We start from the raw sequence: 25,161 nt of genomic DNA on the forward strand, positions 1-25,161 counted from the left end.
AAAGGCAGGTGAAGGTGGCAGGAGTGTTCACTCTGTGAACTATTACCCTCTAAAACTTGTAAATCATTATGTGACAAAGTAAACTGTTGCAAAATCAGCCTGAATCATTGTCTGTGTGTGTAAGATGATACAGGAACATGTTGGAACTATCAAATAAGACACACTGACTGAACAACAGAGGAAACTGCATAGTTCCACCTGGACAGGTTCACTGTGGCCAGGTACTTGGACTCATTGGTTCAACATGCTTACACATCCACATTGTGTCTTTGTATCCAGTTTTTATTGTGATTTGAATGTGTACTATTCATACACTGAACAACTGACAAAACTGAACTGCTACTGCTTGAGCTTCGTATTGCAATACCATAAACTCACTGGAGGCTGATTTTAATGACACAAGATCAACACCGCAGAGGCTGAAATATTGTGACTAGTCTATTAATCAATCAATCTATAATCATGGACCAAGCCCTCGTCCTCCTCACATACGAGAAACAGCACACAGTTTATGATCTGAAGGGTTGGTGGTGTAGCCCAGACGGGGAGTCAAATCAAGTTCATCTTCTGAAACTCCAGGTGGAGGAGTGAAGCGAAAGTGCTGCAGGAGGGTGGCGAAGAAGATGAAGAGCTCCATCCTGGCCAGACTCTCTCCGAGACAAACCCTGCGTCCTGTGAGAGGAAACGAAGGAAACTGTTCACCTCATCTGCAAGTAAGCAAACTTTAAGCAGTGACGGCAAAATTCACCAACCTGCAGAAAAAGGCATGAAGGCATCTCGCTTGACAAACTTTCCATCTTTGTCCAGGAAGTGGGCAGGATAAAAGCTGTGTGGCTTCTCCCACTCATCCTCATCATTCAGGACAGATGTCAAGAAAGGAAACACTGTGGTCCCCTGTGGAAAAAACACATATTGAACTTTTAAGGATATAGAAATAAAATCAAGTCATGCCTATTGAGAAAACACACTTCAAAAAGTGAATCCTGATGAAGACAAATCATCATCACATAGAAATTAAGTTAAATAAATAATGTGTCATATTTACTGGTTTCAGTCACACTACAAGGGTACAGACGCCCAACTGTTGATCACGATCAGCCATGATGCTTGTAATTCATCACCCACCACAAAATTGTCTCAACATTAAGCTAGATTCATGTAGTCTGACCTTCTTAATGAAGTGACCCTGGAAGGTGACGTCTTGGCTCGTTCTGTGAGGAAGTGCCACAGGGCCGATGTCGGCCACCCTCTGTGTTTCATGGATGACAGCGTCAGTAAAGGGCAGGTCCTTCCTGTCCTCCACGTGCACCTGACGACTTCCTATCACCCTGCTCAGCTCCTCCTGGACCTGGTCTGGGTCATGAAAGGGGACAGATGGCAAAAGTGAAGGGACTCATAGTTTGTGTCATCATTATTGAATCGCTGTTGGTGAAGAAAATACAACTAAGTGCCAGCAACTCTAATTTTGTGGGTTTTTATTTTTACGATGAGGATTTTGTTCTGCTTGAAAATGAAAGCTGTAAACATTTGCAGCTCCTTACCCTGTATTTTTGGATATTTCGCCATGAGCAGAAGTGCCCATCTGAGTGTCGCTGCGGTTGTATCAGTGCCAGCAGCAAACAGCTGAACAACTGTCATCAAAAGGTTTTCAGTGTGGAAGGGACTGTTGGTCAGCCCGGATTTCTGCACATAAAGGTCAGCAGTAGGAGGCATGGAGTTAATGAATTACAAAGAATCAGATAGATTGTTTTATTTAGTTTGGAGTGTGCTGCAGTTCATGGAGACAGAAACTGTGCAATTATGATGAAACATGATAACAGAAGTGTTGTCATTTAATTTTAAGTCACGACATGAAGCTGATACACAACCAGTTGAAGAGTTGTGTCACTTACACAACGTAAAACCTCCAAATGAGCGCTCAGCTCGATCCATTGGCAAGTCGTTGCCCATCAAGCATTTTGCTTCTGCAGCTCAAGACTGTGACAACTAGCTCACCCAGCTGCAAGCATAGATTTCCCCGCAGCCTCCAGAGCAAGTTGGACAAAATCATTAACCATCATGCAATGCATTCATTAAGACAGACGAAGTTGCGCAGGTCTGCAATGATGTGGCTCATCTTAAACAAGCCTCATCACAAGCACCACCATCAAGGCATAACATGTACACAAGTACACATTGTCCCCCTCACTGTCTAATCTATCGTATCAATTTTGATAAATTCTAAATTTACCAACCTCCAGTTTTTGCTGCTGGACCAGAAATGTGTCCACAAGGCCTCTGCACTTCTCTGGATTGAGGGTCTCTTTCAAATGACTAAACAGCTCTAGGTTCTGCTTCCTGTTGGCAGCAAACAATCTGTGGACTTCCTTCTTCTTAGAAATCCATTTCAAGTACCGCGGGAACAGGTTGTACATCTGTCAAAAACATACATTCATTAGTATTCAAAATAACCTGAACAAACAAGGTTATGGAGCAGACGCTCTGTGGATCCTGGATATTATAAACCACTGGGACTGAGGGATACCACCATATTTCATCACTTTTAATCTGAACCCCAAACTCCAGTTTCGATCAATTGCCCTCAGCCACTGCTAGGCTGAGGGCCAGAAGAAACACTGGTAACCCCACAGCTGATAAACCTGACAGCATTCTGATTGGTGACACCATGTCATGGTTTTGGGGTCTAGTTTAGTTATAACCTTTGTAATGTTGAAAGGTGCCTTTGTCTCATTCCCTCCATTGTGATTGCAGATGAGTTTCACCTCTACCTTATTACTCTTCCCTCTCTTGTATATTTAGTCAGTGCTTTCGGTCTGTGTTTGTTCCCTTGTCCTGCATTTGATTCCTCCCTTTAATATGTATATTTTCTTTGTTCAATGACTTTTGCCCCTGCCTGCTCTTACAGTTTTTGCCTTCCTGTTTTGTTTGTCTGGGTTCAGCTTACTAAAGGTTCCATCTTGTTCTCCGGCTTGCCTGCCTTGGTATTCAGCATTTGTGACCCGCCATGAGAAAACCAGCAACAAGTCGGCCTGGCGCAAGTTGTGTGAACAAAGAAAAATCGAATTTTTTTTTTTTTAAATTGTCAGTCCTAGTTGGGGGTGTGGCAATTCAACAGTAAATTAGCCTACTGGCTTTCTTTGGCTATTCACATGCTTCTGTTCTTTTTTTTCAGCCAATCAGCTGCACCTTAAAAGGGAACTACATGGCTACTTATGCAGCTTCTGGTTATGCCGACAATGATCTCACTTCTGATTCCGAAACTGAACTAGAAGATGAAATTGAAGAGCCGTGGCACTCTTTTTGACATCGGCAACACAGCAATCTGCAAATTAAACCTGGCACACGCTAAGCAGTTACTCGACCTCGGCCTACTCCGGGGGCCCGTTTCGACAGCGACCCCCACTACTGCAGCGCACCCGCAGAGGAAGTGCCTGCAGGCGGTGCAAGAGGAGGCAGAAGCGGGGAAAGCACGGGGGTATCCGGGCTAGGCTAGTGGCAAATCCACACAAGTCGCCTATACCATCTATCATACTCGCCAATGTACGCTCCTTGGACAACAAACTGGACTCCATACACCCTCTGAGATTGACCTAGCAGACCGTGAGAGAGTGTTGTGTTTTAATTTTTATGGAAACATGACTCAATAACAGCATACCGGACTCCATCCAGCTGGACCGGCTAACATGCTACCAAGCAGACAGAGCCCTCATTGAAGGAGGCAAGACCCACGGCGGCGGGGTCTGTATTTATATCAGGGATGCTTGTGTGTTAAGATGTTGTGGTGATTTGTAGACACTGTTCACCCCTCGTGGAGTTTATGATCATCAAGTGCTGTCATAGTTTCTGTCCTGCAGGCAACAGATACCAGATGTCACTGATAGCTAGACCAGTAGGGGGTTGGACTTATGTAAATGAGATGCAATGAGCAGCACTGTGTTACCTGGCTCCCCTGGTAGGTGAGAATCTTTCAGGCTGGATTTCTCACTAAGCTAGTTTGAGAAGTGTCTACATTCAAATGGCCACATCTTCAAATATTTTCAGATTTCCATGTTATACATCATTGGAAAGCTTAGAAACTACACTTTCAGAATCTGTAAATAACTCAAAATGCCCCCTGGGAGATTTGTTGCTGGTTTTCTCGTGGCTGATCACTTTTGGGTCCTTTTGAATGACCACAACCTGATAGTACAACCTGACCAGAAATGGACCCAGCAGATACAAGCTTTCCACCAGAGGATGTGAACGAGGTGAGATCCACCCTGCATAAATTCTTCTTGATTCCTCCAGTGACTCCTGTGCTGAACTTAGCATACCTGCCCCAATTTCTCCGTCTGTTGGCCTCCAGCAGCCAAGCCATCCTGTTTCCATCCTGTCCAGTTCGTCACCCTCCTTGGCCATAAGCTCCCCTGGACCTATCCATGTTGGCTCATGTCTATCCAGCCCGCACCACTGGTTCGCCCTCACGCTGCTTTCCAACAGCTACCCTGCCAGCCCCAGCTCATGATTTGGCTAGCCAAAACCTAAAACCGAAATCCTACTAGTCGGCCCTAACACCACAGGAGAAATGCTGTTTAATAATCCGAGGAAATGGACTTCTTGGATTGAATCTCGGGTGCTGTGTCCTGTTTGTCTTTCTCTATTTGTGTGTATTGGTCTGTCTGCTTCAATCAGGGTTTGGCTTGCTTGACCTATTGGCTGCCTTTGACACAGTTACCACCATATCCTCCTCTCCACCCTTGCTGAGCTTTGGCTTCTCAGGATCTGCTCTCTGCTGGTTTGAGTCCTATCTCTAAGGGGGATCCTTTGCAGTATCTTGGAGGGGAGAAGTGTCTAAATCCCACTGCTTGTCCACAGGGCTACCTCAAAGATCAGTGCTTGGACCCCTTCTCTTTTCAAAATACACCACCGCACTTGGTGCAGTCATCCGCTCACATGGTTTTTCATACGAGTCGTATGTTGACAATACCCAGCTCCTCCTTTCCTTCCCAACAAATGACCTCACAGTCTCGACACAGACATCGGCATGCCTCGTCGATATCTCGGCATGGATGAAGTAGTGCCACATTCAGCTTCGTCTGTCAAAGACTGAAGTCTTTGTCATCCTGGCCACTCCCTCTTTACAACAACAGATCAGCATCTAGCTTGATTTAACTCTGCCCACTCCTGCAAAATTTTCCAGAAACTTGGGTGTCATGATTGATGACCAACTAACTTTTAAAGAGCATGTGGCCTCTGTTGCTCAGTCATGCTGACTTGCCTTGTACAACATGAGGATGATGAGATCCTACCTGTCTGAGCATGCAACACAACTCCTAGTGCAAGAACTGGTACTATCATGCCTCAACTATTGTAATTCCTTACTGGCAGGGCTATCCCCATTTTTATGGTCATTCTGTCTTTTTATGTTGTTATTATTATTATTCACAACAATACGCATCATAAGAACATCCATCCATCCATCCATCCATCCATCCATCCATCCATTTTCTATACGCGACTATCCCTTTTCTGGGTTGCGGGGGGGCTGGAGCCTATCCCAGCTGTTGACGGATGAGAGGCGGGGTACACTCTGAGCCGGTCGCCAGCTGATTGCAGGCCAACATATATAGACAGACAACCATTCACGCTCACACTCACACCTAAGGACAATTAGAGTCACCAGTTAACCTAATGAGCATGTTTTTGGTCTGTGGGAGGAAGCTGAAGTGCCCAGAGAGAACCCACGCATGCACGTGAAGAACATGCAAACTTCACACAGAAAGGCCCTGCCCAACCCGGGGATTGAACTGGCGGCCCTTTTGCTGTGTGGCACGTGCACTACCTGCTACCTACCATCATAATAACATCTATGTCATATTTAAAGTATAAACTTCAGAAACATGAAATTATACCTGTACTGACGGGGTCCCCAAAAGCTCCATGTTTCTGTATGTTCGATCTACCAGGGATGTAAACTCTGGGTCATCATATTCAAATCTGTTGCCATAAGTGATGGAGCAGATAATATTAGACACTGCGTAGCTTATTGGTTGGGTCATATCAGTAGGTTCTCCTGCAACAAGGGAAACAGAAAAAATTGAAATCATTTTGTATGCAAGTTTTAATTAAAATATTGAATTAAATAAAATAATTTACCTTTGAAATTCTTGAACACTCCAATGAGGTGGTGACATTCCTGAATTATTTTGTCCTCACAAAGCCTCCTGCCCATCCCAAAATCTCTCAGGTTAGTCATAGCAAAACGCCTCATCTGTTTCCATGTATCTCCATTGGACCATACCAGACCTAAGATGGATAAGATAAGATAAGATAAGATAAGATAAGATAAGATAAGATAAGATAAGATAAGATAAAACTTTATTTATCTCATTCCAGGGAAAATAAGTTGTTTTACAGAAAGCAATAACAGCTTAAACAAAACAGAGACATGAAGTTGTAAAGTTGAAGTAGTTCAACAAACTTTAACAAACATCTAATATCTACTATAACAGGGAAATTGTTTGACAAAACATCTCTGTTTTATTTCCTCACCATGTCCTTGAGTGAAATCATCCAGAATTTGCAACTGATCTCTCTCTCCAAACTCATCAGCGTAGTTGATGAGTGCCTCCTTCACTGTCTTGTATCCTGCCAGGACCACCACTTTCTTGGGTCCAAAATACACAGTGAACACTGATCCATATTTCTTGTAAAGCTGACAAAAAGAGGAGAAAGTAGACAAGGTGACAGAACTGATGACAGTGCATCTGCGAAGAGAGCAAACCAAAGAAGCTAAATACCAGCCTAATCCAGCCACTTCCTCACCTCCATTAATGTGTTATTTCTCCCCAAGAGGTTCAGCTGCAGCAGGTTGCCAAGCAAGGGAAGTGGTCTGGGTCCTGGAGGTTCCTTTTGTTTTGCCTCAGAGCTGCTGCTGGAGGAGGACATAACGTAGAGGAGCAGGAGCAGCACCAGAGTCCCCAACAGGGAGACAGAACTGAAGGACTGGAGAAAAAGATTTAATATCTCCATTGGAAACAACCTGTGTTCTTATGCTGCCACTTCACTGCACAATATAAGTTCCCTGACCTCCTGCTTTTGGTGCTGTGGCTCTACGACTGCAAATTGAGAATAAGCACAGCCCCAAAACTGAAATGACAGAGTTGGCTCTAAGAGCCAGCCCCTTTTTTTTGTTTAAGTCAATTTCTCCACAAAAATGAATCAAATGCAGAGACGTGGGTCCTCTGTATATATATATATTTTTAAAGTTTTAAAATCAAGAAGAACCCCAACCCCAACCCAACCCAAATGTTGAAATAAACAATCATGGCTGAGTGGTAGAGCAGTTTGCACCACATGGAATACAAGCCCTCAACAGGAAGACGGCACTGCAGCTCTTGAGCATTTCCTGCACTGCCGCATTAAGTTTTAGTGAAGAAAGATTAATCTTTGGCTTCCAGAGGGGTAAAGGCAGGTGAAGGTGGCAGGAGTGTTCACTCTGTGAACTATTACCCTCTAAAACTTGTAAATCATTATGTGACAAAGTAAACTGTTGCAAAATCAGCCTGAATCATTGTCTGTGTGTGTAAGATGATACAGGAACATGTTGGAACTATCAAATAAGACACACTGACTGAACAGCAGAGGAAACTGCATAGTTCCACCTGGACAGGTTCACTGTGACCAGGTACTTGGACTCATTGGTTCAACATGCTTACACATCCACATTGTGTCTTTGTATCCAGTTTTTATTGTGATTTGAATGTGTACTATTCATACACTGAACAACTGACAAAACTGAACTGCTACTGCTTGAGCTTCGTATTGCAATACCATAAACTCACTGGAGGCTGATTTTAATGACACAAGATCAACACCGCAGAGGCTGAAATATTGTGACTAGTCTATTAATCAATCAATCTGTAATCATGGACCAAGCCCTCGTCCTCCTCACATACGAGAAACAGCACACAGTTTATGATCTGAAGGGTTGGTGGTGTAGCCCAGACGGGGAGTCAAATCAAGTTCATCTTCTGAAACTCCAGGTGGAGGAGTGAAGCAAAAGTGCTGCAAGAGGGTGGCGAAGAAGATGAAGAGCTCCATCCTGGCCAGACTCTCTCCGAGACAAGCCCTGCGACCTGTGAGAGGGAATGAAGACAGACGTAAGGCCAACTGCTAGAAGACTGAACACTGTCACTGACGGCAAAGTTCACCAACCTGCAGAAAAAGGCATGAAGGCATCTCGCTTGACAAACTTTCCATCTTTGTCCAGGAAGTGGGCAGGATAAAAGCTGTGTGGCTTCTCCCACTCATCCTCATCATTCAGGACAGATGTCAAGAAAGGAAACACTGTGGTCCCCTGTGGAAAAAACACATATTGAACTTTTAAGGATATAGAAATAAAATCAAGTCATGCCTATTGAGAAAACACACTTCAAAAAGTGAATCCTGATGAAGACAAATCATCATCACATAGAAATTAAGTTAAATAAATAATGTGTCATATTTACTGGTTTCAGTCACACTACAAGGGTACAGACGCCCAACTGTTGATCACGATCAGCCATGATGCTTGTAATTCATCACCCACCACAAAATTGTCTCAACATTAAGCTAGATTCATGTAGTCTGACCTTCTTAATGAAGTGACCCTGGAAGGTGACGTCTTGGCTCGTTCTGTGAGGAAGTGCCACAGGGCCGATGTTGGCCACCCTTTGTGTTTCATGGATGACAGCGTCAGTAAAGGGCAGGTCCTTCCTGTCCTCCACGTGCACCTGACGACTTCCTATCACCCTGCTCAGCTCCTCCTGGACCTGGTCTGGGTCATGAAAGGGGACAGATGGCAAAAGTGAAGGGACTCATAGTTTGTGTCATCATTATTGAATCACTGTTGGTGAAGAAAATACAACTAAGTGCCAGCAACTCTAATTTTGTGGGTTTTTATTTTTACGATGAGGATTTTGTTCTGCTTGAAAATGAAAGCTGTAAACATTTGCAGCTCCTTACCCTGTATTTTTGGATATTTCGCCATGAGCAGAAGTGCCCATCTGAGTGTCGCTGCGGTTGTATCAGTGCCAGCAGCAAACAGCTGAACAACTGTCATCAAAAGTGTGGAAGGGACTGTTGGTCAGCCCGGATTTCTGCACATAAAGGTGAGCAGTAGGAGGCATGGAGTTAATGAATTACAAAGAATCAGATAGATTGTTTTATTTAGTTTGGAGTGTGCTGCAGTTCATGTAGACAGAAACTGTGCAATTATGATGAAACATGATAACAGAAGTGTTGTCATTTAATTTTAAGTCACGACATGAAGCTGATACACAACCAGTTGAAGAGTTGTGTCACTTACACAACGTAAAACCTCCAAATGAGCGCTCAGCTCGATCCATTGGCAAGTCGTTGCCCATCAAGCATTTTGCTTCTGCAACTCAAGACTGCGACGACTAGCTCACCCAACTGCAAGCGTAGATTTCCAAATCCCACGTGCAATGCATTCATTAAGACAGATGAAGTTGCGCAGGTCTGCAATGATGTGGCTCATATCAAACAAGCCTCATCACAAGCACCACCATCAAGGCATAACATGTACACAAGTACACATTGTCCCCCTCACTGTCTAATCTATCATATCAGTTTTGATAAACTCTAAATTTACCAACCTCCACTTTTTGCTGCTGGACCAGAAATGCGTCCAGAAGGCCTCTGCACTTCTCTGGATTGAGGGTCTCTTTCAAATGACTAAACAGCTCTAGGTTCTGCTTCCTGTTGGCAGCAAACAATCTGTGGACTTCCTTCTTCTTAGAAATCCATTTCAAGTACCGCGGGAACAGGTTGTACATCTGTCAAAAACATACACCTGATAAACTTGACAGCATTCTGATTGGTGACACCATGTCATGGTTTTGTTGTCTAGTTTAGTTATAACCTTTTTAATGTTGAAAGGTGCCTTTGTCTCATTCTCACCTTGGTGACTGCCCATGAGTTTCACCTCTACCTTATTACTCTTCCCTCTCTTGTGTCTTTCGTCAGTGCTTTCCGTCTCTCAGTGGTCAAGTTGTTGTTTAGCTAGACTCTTTTCTTCTGTGGTTCACTGGCAGTGGAACGAGTTACCAAACTCCATTCAACCTGCAGAGACCCCTGTCCTCTCTTAAAAAAGCAATCAAACTCTCTATTCACTTGAAGCATTACCTTGTAGCACTGCCTCGTAGCACCTAAGTCCAATTGGACCAGAAATTTGTGTTAGGGCACTCTTTTTCTTCTCTCCTGTCCAGAACCTTACTTGTGATGTATGAAAATCTCATACGTACATCACTTTGGATAAAAGCATCTGCCAAATGACAAATTTTAATTGTAATTTTAAATCCCTTGTTTACTTTTTGCCGTCAAGAAAACTGCAATAATCTGCTGCTGGTTTATTGGACATTTCCAGGAACAGCCGAAAGAAAATCAGAGATGCAGACTTTGTCCGTGATGTCCCAACGCTCTGGAGCACGCTATCTATAGATATCAGTGAAGCAGCTAGCTGAACATTTTTTAAAGACAGTTAAAAAATAATAATAATCATAATAACATCTATGTCATATTCACATACCACTGCTGAAAGTATAAACTTCAGAAACAGGAAATGATACCTGTATTGACGGCGTGCCAAAAAGCTCCATGTTTCTGAGTGTTCGCTCTACCAGGGACGTAAACTCAGGGTCGTCATATTCAAATCTGCTGCCATAAGTGATGGAGCAGACAATATTAGACGTTGCGTAGCTTATTGGTCGGGTTGTATCAGCAGGTTCTCCTGCAACAAGGGAAACAGAAAAAAGTGAAATCATTTTGTATGCAAGTTTTAATCAATATAGTTAATTAAAATATGTAATTTACCTTTGAAATTCTTGAACATTCCAATGAGGTGGTGACATTCCTGAATTATTTTGTCCTCACAAAGCCTCCTGCCCATCCCAAAATCTCTCAGGTTAGTCAGAGCAAAGCGCCTCATCTGTTTCCATGTATCTCCATTGGACCATATAACACCTAAGATAAGATAAGATAAGATAAGATAAGATAAGATAAGATAAGATAAGATAAATTTTTATTTATCTAATTCTGCGTGTGGGAGTTATTTGTTTATTATTTTTATATAATTTTGTTTATTAATCTTTAGTTTTTGTTCCCTGCAATCGGCTGGCGACCGGTTCAGGGTGTACCCTGCCTCTCGCCCATTGTAGCTGGGATAGGCTCCAGCCCCCCGCAACCCCGAAAGGGATAGGCGGTATAGATAATGGATGGATGGATGGATAGTTTTTGTTCCCTAATTCTAAGTGTCTAGATATTTTTTTGTTCATTTGTTTTGTTTCAGAATGTGGCTATGGGCACCAGAGGGCATATAGGTTGAAGGGTAGGTGTAGGACCAGAATGCACCTGTGTGGGCTTTGTTGTTGTTGTTGTTCTTTGTTTGCTTGCTTCTGGAAAAATAAATCATGAAAACCAATAAACTTTGGAATGGACATTGAATTTCTTCTGCCTGCGTAGGTACAAGCCCATGGTACAAAAGGTTCCTCTTTGATTTACATTTTTGAAGTTTAGTTAAAGGTTATAGCCTATATTTTGACAAATGGCCACTACATAAAGTAAAAAGAACCCAGCCCTGGGATCTATGAAGGATTATTCACCATTGGAAATGCCTTGGAAATTGAATGGATAATCGGGATGGACTATTACATTCATCACCCTTTGTTCCCAGCGTCTGCCGGAAAACTGCTACTCGCCCGGATCGACAAAATGCTCAGCCTTCTCATCAGAAACTATTATGTGATATAACTGCAAAAGCTGTATTGGAAGACGGCAAAACGAGTGGAGTTTGAACATCAGTGTGTCACAATATGTTTGATGAGGTTTCAGTCAGACAATGAATGAACTGTTGTGCGCAGTCATTGCACAATAGTCTACCTTTACGCACAACTGCCTGATCGGCTTTCACTCATAAAAAATGACTTTAGTGTGTGTTTGTTTGATGATGAAGTGGATCGATGTGTGCAGTAATCACACTGGGTGCCGTTGCTACGTTTAATCTACATTATCGATTGTGAATTTGGCTGGTCTGTCTGTTGAAGTGCTGCCAGAGAGAAGCAATAAATTAACTTCTAAAGGATTGTTCTTCTATGTGGAACCGTGCCAGGACAAAAGAAGTGCAAAGTTTAAACAAGCAAAAAAGCGTGACTTTTGAGCTTTGTTACGGCTGCCACCGTTTTGGGGGCATTTGTGTCTGTTTGCGTGTGTGTGTGTTCTTGTCTCCCCCCCGTGTATGGAAACAGGACTCCTCCTCTGGAAGAGGACAGTGATTGGGAAGGAGCCAGCCAGCGTCCAATCACCTGCTAACACCTATTCGCCTGCCGGCTTCAAGAGACCGATGTGGCCGAGAGACCGATGTGGCCGATGATGACTTGATGACGCGTCATGGGTCTCACCAGACTGTGAGACTGCCGAATAGTGAAATGCTAAAAATGTTGCCTTCTGTGTTAAGACATTTGTCCGAAGAGCAGCAACATGATGTCACAGATTTAGTGAATGAATTCCCCTGTCTCTTGGGCGATGTGCCAACCCGAACCACGGTCATAAAACATGACATCGATGTTAAGGATGCTCGGCTCATTAAGCAACATCCTTACCGTATTAATCCCGTGAAACGGGAAATGATGAAGAAGGAGGCAGAGTACTTCGTACAACACGGTTTAGCTGTGTCCAGTTCTAGTCCCTGGAGTTCGCCGTGTCTTTTAGAAGCCAAATCTGATGGCTCGCCTCGTTTCATAATGGATTTTCGAAAAGTAAATGCCGTTACCATCATACACTGTAATGGCTTTCGGCATGTGCAATGCTCCAGCGACCTTTCAACGTTTAATAAACACTGTCTTGACTGGTCTGCCTAACTGCAATGCATATCTGGATGACCTTATTGTGCACACAACCACATGGGGAGAACATATGGACACCCTTAGACAGGTGTTCACGCGACTGGCACAGGTGTCTCTCACTCTCAACCTGGCTAAGTGTGAATTTGGTAAAGCCACGGTGATGTACTTAGGAAGAAAGGTTGGCCAGGGTGAAGTACGTCCAGTTGATGCTAAGGTCACTGCTATCACAGAGTGTCCTATTCCAACTACCAGAAGAGCTCTTCGTAGCTTCTTAGGCATGGCGGGCTACTATAGGAGTTTCTGCTGTAATTTCTCTGTGGTTGTTCTCCCTCTAACCAATCTGCTAAGCCTCAAAGTAGATTTTGTGTGGGCTCCTGAGTGTCAGCATGCCTTTGAAAGCATTAAGTCTCTACTAAGTCATGCTCCTGTGCTCGCTGCTCCTGATCTTTCTCGCCCCTTTAAGTTAGAGGTGGATGCCAGTGCTGAGGGTGCAGGTGCAGTGTTATTGCAAGAGGATGAGGACGGGGTTGACCACCCGCTGAGTTACTTTTCCCGGAAGTTCAACAAGCACCAAACTAGATATTCCACCATTGAAAAAGAAACCCTTTCTTTGTTATTGGCACTTCAGCACTTTGAGGTGTACATGTTGTGCCCTTAAACAAGGGGATAGTTGTAAGAGGAATGAGGAGAGACAACACGACGCAGCTCTTGCGCTCACTCGTCTGTATTGAGTGAGGAAGCAGAGCGCGATTCCCTCTACGGAGTCCCAAGGCATTACGTACGGATCACAGAGCAATCAAACCACTGATTTGCTAGCTGTATATCATAAAGATAACTAATATTACAGGTGAACAAGGGGTACTAGCTGTAATAAAGATGAATAAAATAAACCTTGTTTAAATCAAAAATTTATCCTGGAGATGAATTACTCTGTAATTGATTACTCTATATTGTCACATACTCCCCCTCAAAATAGATGTTGTCCCCAACATCTGACCTCTAGTGCAATAAGGGATTTTTAAGCTGCACATCATCAAAACACATAAGGCATAGTTTTACCTCATATAGTGTAATATTACAGACTGGAACTCTTTTCATACATTCTCGTAGTGCAATATTACAGACTGGAACTCTTTTCGTACATTCATACGAATAAGTACTCAGCGTCCCTTTTTTCTTTTAGTCCCACCTGACCCGCAGTTGCAAACCAGTTTCAAACAGTCCTTTTACAGTCCATCGCTGCCTGTAACAGTTCTTTTTGTGCAGTATGTCCAACTCAACCACACTCTCCTTTAACACAAGTTCATGAGTGTGATGTGACTGACTGCAAAGTGCCATATAAATGGCACTTTGCAGTGTAATTTGTTCTGTGTTTTGTTACAGCAGCCTTTTATCCGCGCTCTAGAGTAACATTAGTTCTGCTCAAGCACCCATAAGTCTGTTTATTTAGCGACCGTCAATTTTATTTGTCTACGCGCTTGTCTGCTCTGCTAGCTATACCAGCTTAGCCTAGCAGCTAGCGATGGCTTCTTTCTGTCCCTCTCCAGCTCTCTCCTGCTTGGTGTGTCACATGTTTAGCTACTCCTCTGCCTCCTTTAGTGATACTGGTATGTGTAATAAATGTAGTTTATTTGGTGAGTTGGAGGCAAGGCTTAGTGAATTGGAAGCTCGGCTCCGCACCATGGAAACAAAACCATTAGCTATAGTTAGCCAGGCCCCCGTAGCCGGTGCGGACCGACCAAGTGCAGCTCCGGCTAGCCGTCCCTCAACAGCTCCCGAGCAGCCGGGAAACCAGGGAGGCTGGGTGACTGTTCGAAGGAAGCATAGTCCCAAGCTGAAGCCCACAGATCACCACCAACCGCTTCAACAGGTTCTCCCCACTCGGCGACACACCCGCTGAGAAACCAACTCTGATTATTGGCAGCTCCATTTTGAGAAATGTGAAGTTAGCGACACCAGCAACCATAGTCAAATGCCTGCCGGGGGCCAGAGCGGGCGACGTCGAATCAAATTTGAAACTGCTGGCTAAGGATAAGCGTAAATACCGTAAGATTGTTATTCACGTCGGCGGTAATGACACTCGGTTACGCCAATCGGAGGTCACTAAAATTAATGTGGAATCAGTGTGTACATATGCTAAAACGATGTCGGACTCCGTAGTTATCCAACCTTCCCTTTCTCTCAAAAACTCTTGAGAAAGCAGTTGCCAATCAGCTGTGCGACTCTCTAAACAATAATAGTTTATTCGAGGATTTCCAGTCAGGATTTAGAGTGCATCATAGCACAGAGACAGCACTGGTTAAAGTTACAAATGACCTTCTAATTGCATCTGATAAAGTATTTGTCTCTGTACTAGTCTTATTGGATCTTAGTGCTGCATTTGACACCATTGACCATGGCATCCTATTGCAGACACTGGAACATTTCATTGGCATTGAAGGAACTGCGCTAAGCTGGTTTAAATCCTACTTGTCAGATCGCTCTCAGTTTGTACGCGTTAATGATGATTCCTCTGTGCTCACTAAAGTCAGCTATGGAGTTCCGCAGGGTTCTGTGCTTGGACCAATTCTATTCACCTTATATATGCTTCCTTTAGGTAAGATTATCAGGAAGCACTCAATAAATTTTCATTGCTATGCAGATGATACCCAGCTATATTTATCAATGAAGCCGGAAGAAACCAGTCAGTTAACTAGACTACAAGCATGTCTTCATGACATAAAGACCTGGATGACCTGTAATTTTCTGATGCTAAACTCGGACAAAACTGAAGTTATAGTAGTAGGCCCTAAACATCTTAGAAAGTCACTTTCTGATGACATAGCAGCTATGGATGGCATTGCTCTGGCCTCCAGCACCACTGTAAAGAATCTGGGAGTCATCTTTGACCAAGACATGTCCTTTCACTCCCATGTAAAACAAATTTCAAGGACTGCCTTTTTTCACCTACGTAATATTGCAAAAATCAGGCATATTTTGTCTCAAAATGATGCAGAAAAACTAGTCCATGCATTCGTAACTTCCAGGCTGGATTATTGCAATTCCTTACTATCAGGCTGCCCAAATTCGTTGCTGAATATTCTCCAGTTGCTCCAGAACGCTGCAGCACGTGTTCTGACAAAAACCAGGAAGCAAGATCATATTTCTCCAATACTCGCCACTTTGCACTGGCTCCCTGTAAAGTTTAGAATAGACTTTAAAATTCTCCTCCTTACTTACAAAGCCATAAATGGCCAGGCACCTTCTTATCTTAAAGAGCTCATAGTACCTTATTGCCCTACTCGAACACTGCGTTCCCAGAATGCAGGTCTACTTATGGTTCCTAAAGTCTCAAAAAGCAGAACAGGAGTCAGAGCATTTAGCTATCAAGCTCCTCTCCTGTGGAACCATCTTCCAGTCTTTGTCCGGGAGGCAGACACTGTCTCTACATTTAAGAGTAGGCTTAAAACTTTCCTTTTTGATAAAGCTTATAGTTAGGGCTGGCTCAGGCTTGTCCTGGACCAGCCCCTAGTTATGCCGCTATAGGATTAGACTGTCAGGGGACATCCAAAGATACACCGAGCTCCTCTGTCCTTCTGTCCCTCTCCATCCGCACGCTCTCATGTCCTACCACAGCGTGTCACTAACTTAGCTCCTTCCCCGGAGTCTCTGTGCTTTGTCGTCTTGCAGGTTCCCATGGACAGTGGCTGAATCTGGATTGTGGATTGCAGCTGCGTCTCCTGCCTTGGCCCTGCCTGACATCCACTGCAACTGCTACTGCTGTTATTACATCCACTGTCACTGTTACTGTGATTGCATGTCTGTCTCTCTGTCTCTCTCTCTCTGACTGCATTTCTGTCTGTCTGTCTGTCTGTCTGTCTGTCTGTCTGTCTGTCTGTCTGTCTGTCTGGCTGTCTGGCTGTCTCACTCTCCCTCTCTTGCTCTCGCTCTCTCACCCAACCGGTCGAGGCAGATGGCTGCCCACCCAGAGTCTGGTTCTGCTCGAGGTTTCTGCCTGTTAAAAGGAAGTTTTTCGTTGCCACTGTCGCCAAGTGCTTGCTCATGGGGGAATTGTTGGTTTCTTTGTAGATAAAAGAGCTTGGTCTGTACCAGCTCTATATGGAAAGTGTCCTGAGACAACTTCTGTTGTGATTTGGTGCTATACAAATAAAATTGAATTGAATTGAAAAATTAAATGTATAAGTTCAGTGTAACCACAGTCCATCTTATGTTCAACAGTCCATTTGTGTGTGGATAATCTCGGTTCAGTGGTATGTGATATTTCTAGTGCCGGAAGTGGTACGGCTGCACAGCATATGCCCATGGCACTGTACAGTCGGTATGCTGTTGCAGAGTTCTCAGGTTGTAACAAGTTGGTGAACCGAGTCTATCATAAGTGAAAACCTTGGGTCGTCTGTGTTGTCGCCTTGGCCGCTGGAGCTCCTCATTGCTGGAAACACTGGGCACAGATGAAGGGACAGCAGGCAGATCCTCAACATTGATATCCTCCAGCTCTGGTAAGTTCTCTTTCTGATTTGTCGGTCCTTGTTCAATCTCTGGCTCAGGCAGCATATTTTCCTCAGACTGGATGTGTTCAGGTTCCTGAGGTGTGGTGCCGCACACAGGATTCATTGTCTCAGGGAAACACAGTGTGGGTTGTTTCTGCGGTAACACTGGGTAATACTCATCATCATCGTCGTCGTCCTCTTCATCCGACTTTCCAGCTTCCTGAGCTCCCTCCATATTTCTTTTCTTTGGTCGTGGCTGTACTGAAGTTTCCAATGGCAGGTGGTCACAAGGGAGAAGAAGATTACGATGTAAGATCCTGGATCTCCCTTTTCCTTTCTCAGGTCTGAGTTCATACACAGGAATATCTTTACTTATTTGGCGCACAACCGTGTGGATAGTATCCTCCCAGTGATTTCTCAGTTTACCTGGACCGCCACGAGGTGTCAGGTTTCTGACTAAAACACGATCACCTGGCTGTAAAATTGAGCTTTTCACCTTACTATCATAAAGTCTCTTACTTCTCAGGGCAGCCTTGTGAGCATTTTCCCTTGTGATCTCATATGCTTCTTCCATGCCCTGTTTCCACTTTTCCATGTAGCTGTGGTGGTTATCATCTCCGCGTGCAGAGGGGAGGTTGAACAACATGTTGACTGGCAACCGTGGAGAGCGCCCATACAACAGATGGAAGGGTGAGAAACCTGTAACTTCAGATCAAGTATAGTTATATGCATAAATCAGTTTGTTCAGTGATTCTTTCCAGTTGGTTTTCTGTCTCTCTGTGAGCGTCTTTAACATCTGAAGTAAAGTGCGATTAAACCGCTCAACCTGCCCATTCCCTTGGGGATGGTAGGGAGTAGTTCTTGAACCAGCACCTCCACAGTACTTTTTCAGCTGTGAGAATAGTTGGTTTTCAAATTCAGCACCCTGATCATGGTGTATTCTTGTTGGAAAAGCAAATCTCAATGCATAGTCATTAAAGATTTTGTCTCCAGCCGTCTTACCAGATTTGGAAGTTGTGGCATAGGCCTGAGCAAAACGTGTAAAATGGTCAATGATGATGAGGATGTATTCATAACCACCCTTGCACTTGTCGAGATGCAAGAAATCGACAGAGACGAGTTCAAATGGATGAGTGGTGACTATGTTTGTTAGTGGTGCTCTTGTTTCACGGTTTGGTTTTTTATGTTTCAGGCACACACATTTCTTTGTGACATAATCTGTCGTTGCATATAGGGCCAATAAAACCGGTCCCGAATCAGCAATGTAGTCCTGTCTACACCCTGATGACCCATCTCATCATGAAGTTCCTTTAAAACTGTGTTTTTATGCTTCTCTGGGAGCACCAGCTGATTTCTGCTTAAAGTTTTCCTATGCATCACTCCACTCTCACCAATCTCCAGCTTGTCCCACTCTCTGAGAAGACACGTCATCTGTGAACCAAGTTGTCTTATTTCTGCACCTGAAGGTTTTCTTCCAGCAAGTTTGTATTGAATCACCGGTCCAATGGTGGGATCATTCCTTTGATCTTGTTTAATCTGTTCTGTGGTCAGTGGAATGAGGGGTATGCCTTCATTTACTGCTGCACATTTGACGGAGACACCCATGGACCAAGACACACTGGATTCATCCTGATTTTCCACTGCTTGTGTAGCTGCTCCAATGACATCATATGAGACTTCCTCTGAACACTCGCTCATATATGCTTCCATGTCTAAAGGCATTCTGGACAGGCTGTCTGCATCAATATTTTCCTTACCAGGGCGATACTTGATTGTGAAATGGAAATCTGCCAGTTCTGCCACCCATCTGTAGCCGGTAGCATTCAGTTTGGCAGTAGACAGTACATAGGTAAGCGGATTATTGTCACTGTACACGGTGAAAAATGGTGCGTAATAGAGGTAATCACGAAATTTTTCTGTGATTGCCCACTTGAGGGCCAAGAACTCTAACTTGCCTGAATGTAGATGATAATTTTTCTCCGCTACAGTTAGAGTACGTGAGCCATAAGCAATCACGCGTAGCTTTCCATCCTGTCTTTGATACAATACTGCACCCAGTCCCTGGCTGCAAGCATCAGTGTGGAGAATAAAGGGCTGCGAAAACTCTGGGAAGCCTAGAACAGGAGGCTGAATGAGACAGTCTATCAACTGTTCCAGAGTTAACTGATGCACATCCTCCCACACAATGGGTGTACTGGATGGAATTCCTCTGTTATTTCTTCTTGTTTGCCACTTCCTGTTTGTGTTGTGAGGAGTCTCAGCCTGTGCAGGTGCTTTAAGCATGTCATACAAGGGGCTGGCAATACGTGAAAAATCTTTGATATATTGCCGGTAATAACTCAACAGTCCCAAGATGGCTCTCAACTCACCAATAGTGCCTGGCTGTTTATTTTTCAGGGAGGTGACTGCAACTGTATCAGCTGGGTCCATCTTACTTCCGTCAGCTGACACGATCCTGCCAAGGTATCGAACTTCTGGTTTAAACAACTCACATTTTCGAGGCTTCAGTTTTATCCCATGCTCCCTTAAGCGCTGCAACACCCTCCTGACATCACTGACATGATCTTCAAATGTTCTGCTATACACAAGTATGTCATCAAGATAGGGCACACATATTTCATCCCTTAAACCATCCAAACACTCTTCCATGCAGCGTTGGAACGCTGCTGGTGCATTCATGAGTCCAAACGGGATTCGGATCCATTCATACAAGCCCCAGGGGGTCACAAAAGCTGTTAAGTGTTGACTGTCCTTGGCCATGAACCCCTGGTGGTATGCCTTACCCTGATCCAGCAGCGTAAAGAGGGTGTTTCCTCCCAAATTGTCCATAATGTCCTGTACTCTGGGAATGGGATGGCAATCTGGGTGTGTTTTTCTGTTGTGCTCCCTGTAGTCAATACATAAGCGCAGGGTGCCATCTTTTTTTCTTACACAGATGACAGGGGAAGAGTAGGAAGAAGTGGACTTCTCAATCCACCCTTGCGCTATCAAGTCTTGTAAGTAGTCCTTCATTTCCTTGTATAAGGGTTTTGGAACAGAGAGGTATGTTCTTGACACTGGCTCATGATCTTTTAATGAAATGTTCATTTGCAGGTTTTCCACACAGCCTATGTCATCATCAGACCTGGAGAATGACCCTGACTCCTCTCTCAACATCTGTCTGACTTTTTGTTTCTGCTGTTCATCAAGGTGAGCCAAATCAACAGGAGGGTCCCACTGTTCATGAGTAGAAGTGCTTTCTCTGGGGCTCTGTGCCTGGACATGGCTGATGGATGCAGTTGGTGCGTGGTCTGTTTTAAAAATGTTGGCAGGATACACTGACCTGACAGACTGCACAGTTCCAATTACAGTCCTTCCGCCCAGTATGATGTCATGACTTGTAGGGTTCTGCACACTGACAACAAGTCTTGGTGTTGTGCCTGCCTTCACTGACACAAGAGTATCACAAAACTCTAGTCCTTCAGGCCACTGTGGGTTCTCATAAGGTTCAAAAATCAGAGTCTTATCTTCTCTGAAAGGTGGAGCCTGTATGCGGCACTCAACAAGCACAGAGCTACGTTTAGGTACACTAATTCTCCCATTTGCTGTCCTCACATTATGTTCACATGTCTGTCCCACACTCACTGCTTTAATAAAGGTTTTTGCTTTGTTTTTCCTAAGATGAGGAAAAGCCATTTTCACTGTCTTCACAAGCTTTTCTTTGTCTCCATGTTCTTTCTTATCCTGCAAACTGTCCAATACAAGGCGTTCAATGACATTAAAACCTATGATAGGACACTGTTGCTGGTCTCCTTTTAGCACTAGTACGGGTATTATCAACTCACCATCATCAGCAGCAAGCTTAAAGGATACGTCAAGCCAACCAACATATGGCATTTCTGTCCCATTGGCAGCTTCAATTTGTAGGGGATCAAGTGGATCAATGAGCTCTGCAACATCTCTCAATGGCACATCAGGTAAGTGGCTTGCTTTCCACACTTCGTCTATCGCACAAACTTGTGAGCCTGTATCCCAAAGTGCCTGAACCTTCTTTTTGTTTAAGTAACATGCGTGCTGGGCGGGTGAGATGGGGTTAGGGGATCTCACGTGTTCTTTTGAGTATAGTGTATTATTTTGACTTAATTGGTTGGTTAGTTATTATTTAGTTTTTATTTCAAATTAAGGGTTATGTACATTTGTTTTTGTTTCTCTGGCCAGAGACCTGGGTTCTTTGTTTCCTTTTTTTGTTTGTTAGTTATTTCTTTTTGTTTGTCCTCTGTGACTTTTAATCAAAACAACCAATACTATGACTAATTGTGTTCTCCCCTCTCCTTTTAGTTGTTGGGAGCCGACGGTGGAGGTGGTGTCCTGGGTGGCGGTGTTCTTAGTGTGTCGTGTGATTCTGGAGTTTAGTTTGCGGTGTATTTCACGTTTGGCTGGGTGGCACGTATGAGTGGGGTGCTCCTCCTTTAAGTTGGGTTCCCTCCCCCAGGTCCCCTCCTCGCACTGTCGGTAAGCCTCACTATTGGAGCAGAGTGTTACCACTTTAGTTTCCTTTAACATTCCTTTTTTTTTATTTGGAGTGTAATCAGTTTAATAAATTTGAGTATTGGTTAACATTGAACCACATCTCCTGCCCTGCTTTGTATTCCTTACCTGTGTGCCTTGTCTACTACAACTTCTATTCATCCACAATTCCCTGGGTGAAATTCCCAGGGTGGCGTTGTCGGTTTTCCTGTCAAATTCATATACTTAGATTTTTACCATAATATTGTATTAGCCTTCGTGCCGCCACACACTTCCACCGGTTGTTTTTTGTTATTTCCCTACCCCTAGCGAACTGGGTCGTAACAAGCTTACTAACTTTTACGAAGAGGCAAGTGACCTGCATGAATCTCTCATAAAGTTACCTTTACCACATGAACTGACAAAACAAAGTAAATAGTTTGAAGAAAAAAGGACAATGTACTGTGGTTTCATTAAAAGGGTAAAAGGCTGGCTGTCTGAAATGGATCATCTCTATGTGCCATTAAACAAAGATTTGCCCGACCAACTATTCAAGTGACATTGTAAATATTGTGCAAAAACAAAATGATATCACTGTCCTCTTGGTCCAGCAAAATCTGTCCTCTGTCTTTCTTTCAAGAAACATCTCTGTGTTTGATGGGGACCCTCTTCAATACAAGTCTTTCATCAGAGATTTTGAAAATGGAGAGGACAAGACAATTAATTGGAGTGACTGTTTGCATTTTTGACAAATGGCCACTACACTGCGGGAAATTTGTTGTTTTACGGACAGCAATAACAGCTTAAATAAAAAGAAGACTTAATGATGTAAAGTAGTTCAACAAACCTTAACAAATGCCAAACATCGACTACAACAGGGAAATTGTTTGACAAAAGATCTGTGCTTTATTTCCTCACCATGTCCTTGAGTGAAATCATCCAGAATTTGCATCTGATCTCTCTCTCCAAACTCATCAGCGTAGTTAATGAGTGCCTCCTTCACTGTCTTGTATCCTGCCAGGACCATCACTTTCTTGGGTCCAAAATACACAGTGAACACTGATCCATATTTCTTCCATAAGCTGACAAAAGGAGGAGAAAGCAGACAAGGTGATGACAGTGCATCTGCCAAGAGAGCAAACTAAAGAAGCTAAATACCAGCCTAATCCAGCCACTTCCTCACCTCAATTAATGTGTTGTTTCTTCCTAAAAGTTTCAGCTGCAGCAGGTTGCCAAGCAGGGGAAGTGGTCTGGGTCCTGGAGGCTCCTTCCCATGTGCCTTGGAGCTGAAGCTGGAGGAGGAGACGAGGCAGACGAGCAGCAGGACGACCAGAGCCCCCAGTAGGGAGGCAGGCGTGCAGGAATAGAGGAAAAGATCTGCGATTCCCATGACTTAAAATAAATTGTTTTTCAATGACCAATGCACTCACTCAATAAACTCAACTGACTGATAATAGACAAAATAGAACTTTAGATTTGTGGCTGCCAGCTCAAATGTGGAAACGGTCACTGATATAGTGTCAGTAAATATACTGTCTGCTCCTTTCAGGTTAATGTTCTTTGTGGTGTAAACGTTAAGATCAGTTAACATTAAATAAATATCACCACGCTTACGCAATCATGTTTGTGCCTCAACTTTTAAAGGCACAGAGACCATTTTACGAGCCATTGTTTAATTTCGCCTTTCATCAGGTCCTTCAAGGCTCTTTTAAAACATACAAACTGAGAGGATTTCCTGATTTTACCTGAATTTTAATGTTTTCTTTTAAGAGCTGATGAGTGATGTGTTTTATTTTGCTGCCTTTGAGAAGCACTTTGGAACTTGGATATTGAACAGTGCTCTGCAAATAAAGATGATTATTATCAGTTTGTACATGTTTTTACACTGTTGCTTGTTTTAATAGCCTTTAGTTTATTCTGGGCTTCCTTGAACAACAGGTGATTGCTGTCTTTGAAAGGGAACGTCTATTTTCCAAATGGTTCACCAGAGGAAACAAGGTCATCATAACATTACAGAGCTGGAATGTGAGTGAGGACATCCTCTAGGTGGACAACAGCTAAGTCAATGAAACTGTCACTTGAACAGAACGGCTTACAGAACATAGAGTGAGACTGGCATTTTATATATTTCATGACAGGAACTGACAGACAAGTAAAGGAACTCAGAGTGTGTGTCATGATTGAATCACTGGAGGGCCACTTGGGAGGTGAAAGAGTCAGCTGTTATTGTGAGCTGAGCCAAATGTTCTGACTCACTAAAAAGAGGAAGAATTCCCATCACCACATTCCAAAGGTTGGAATAAACAATCTGTAGGAGAGGCAAAGCAGTGAGTGTGGGAGGACTTCCTAGCAGCCATGGAGAAAGACTTTTGTTCGGCACCAAGGTGTTTCTGGAAAACTGTCCGGAACCTCAGGAGGGGGAAACGGGGAACCCTCCAAGCTGTGTACAGTAAGGATGGGACACTGTTGACCTCTACGGAGGAGGTAGTTGGGCAGTGGAAGGAGTACTTTGAGGAACTCCTGCATTAGACCGATATGCCCTCTATTGTAAAGGCAGAGTTGGAAGCTGATGGGGGATCATCATCAATTACCCTGGATTGAAGTCACTGAGGTAGTTAAACAACTCCGCAGTGGCAAAGCCCCGGGGATTGATGAGATCTGCCCAGAAATGCTGAAGGCTCTGGGTGTTGTCTTGGATGACGCATCTCTTCAACATTGCGTGGAAGTCTGGGACAGTACCTAGGGAGTGGCAAATTGGGGTGGTGGTCCCCTTGTTTAAAAAAGGGGACCAGAGAGTGTGTGCCGATTATAGGGGCATCACACTACTCAGCCTCCCTGGTAAAATCTACTCCAAGGTGTTGGAAAGAAGGGTTTGGCCGATAGTCGAACCTAAGATTGAAGAGGAACAATGCAGATTCCATCCTGGCCATGGAATAATGGAACAGCTCTTTACTCTTGCAAGGATCCTGAAGGGGGCCTGGGAGTATGCCCATCCAGTCTACATGTGTTTTGTGGACTTGGAGAAGGCATATGACCGGGTCCCCCGGGAGATATTGTGGGAGCTGCTGCGGGCGTATGGGGTGAGGGGGTCACTACTCTGGGCCATCCGATCTCTATATGGCCAAAGCAAGAGCTGTGTTCAGGTACTCGGCAGTAAGTTGGATTTGTTTCCGGTGGGGGTTGGCCTCTGTCAGGGTGTCAGGGCTGTGCCTTGTCACCAATCCTGTTCGTGATATTCATGGACAGGATATCAAGGCGTAGACGGGGGGAGGAGGGTCTGCAGTTCGGTGTGCTGAGGGTCTCATCAC

General features: G+C 44.0%; 2 protein-coding genes across 2 annotated transcripts; both read right to left on the minus strand.

Annotated features, from left to right (window-relative positions):
- Positions 1-401: 401 nt before the first annotated feature.
- On the minus strand, positions 402-23,243 carry LOC139347650 (cytochrome P450 2K1-like). The gene is made up of 14 exons (XM_070987384.1): positions 23,029-23,243; positions 22,772-22,935; positions 10,855-11,004; positions 10,611-10,771; positions 9,639-9,818; positions 6,805-6,984; positions 6,532-6,694; positions 6,136-6,285; positions 5,892-6,052; positions 2,235-2,414; positions 1,542-1,683; positions 1,169-1,353; positions 753-894; positions 402-672 (listed from the first exon to the last, which is right to left on the minus strand). The coding sequence occupies exons 1-14, from the start codon at positions 23,241-23,243 to the stop codon at positions 485-487; spliced, it is 2,361 nt and encodes a 786-aa protein (XP_070843485.1). The 3' UTR covers positions 402-484.
- On the minus strand, positions 7,930-9,386 carry LOC139348079 (cytochrome P450 2K3-like). The gene is made up of 5 exons (XM_070988025.1): positions 9,329-9,386; positions 8,986-9,099; positions 8,613-8,797; positions 8,197-8,293; positions 7,930-8,117 (listed from the first exon to the last, which is right to left on the minus strand). Exons 1-5 carry the CDS (start codon positions 9,384-9,386, stop codon positions 7,930-7,932), a joined length of 642 nt encoding a protein of 213 aa, XP_070844126.1.
- Positions 23,244-25,161: the final 1,918 nt, after the last annotated feature.

Source organism: Chaetodon trifascialis, chromosome 19, assembly GCF_039877785.1.
Source record: "Chaetodon trifascialis isolate fChaTrf1 chromosome 19, fChaTrf1.hap1, whole genome shotgun sequence".
NCBI classification, from domain to species: domain Eukaryota; kingdom Metazoa; phylum Chordata; class Actinopteri; order Chaetodontiformes; family Chaetodontidae; genus Chaetodon; species Chaetodon trifascialis.

Excerpts from the sequence above, each read along its gene's own strand:
- LOC139348079 (XM_070988025.1), bottom strand. The coding sequence starts at position 9,386 with ATGGGCAACGACTTGCCAATGGATCGAGCTGAGCGCTCATTTGGAGGT. Across the intron at positions 9,100-9,328 it reads ATTTGGAGGTTTTACGTTGT|TCCCTTCCACACTTTTGATG; the intron begins GTAAGTGACACA and ends GCTGACCAACAG. Across the intron at positions 8,798-8,985 it reads GAAATATCCAAAAATACAGG|ACCAGGTCCAGGAGGAGCTG; the intron begins GTAAGGAGCTGC and ends TTCATGACCCAG.
- LOC139347650 (XM_070987384.1), bottom strand. The coding sequence starts at position 23,243 with ATGGGAATCGCAGATCTTTTCCTCTATTCCTGCACGCCTGCCTCCCTA. Across the intron at positions 6,286-6,531 it reads TGATTTCACTCAAGGACATG|GTCTGGTATGGTCCAATGGA; the intron begins GTGAGGAAATAA and ends TATCCATCTTAG. Across the intron at positions 1,354-1,541 it reads GAAATATCCAAAAATACAGG|ACCAGGTCCAGGAGGAGCTG; the intron begins GTAAGGAGCTGC and ends TTCATGACCCAG.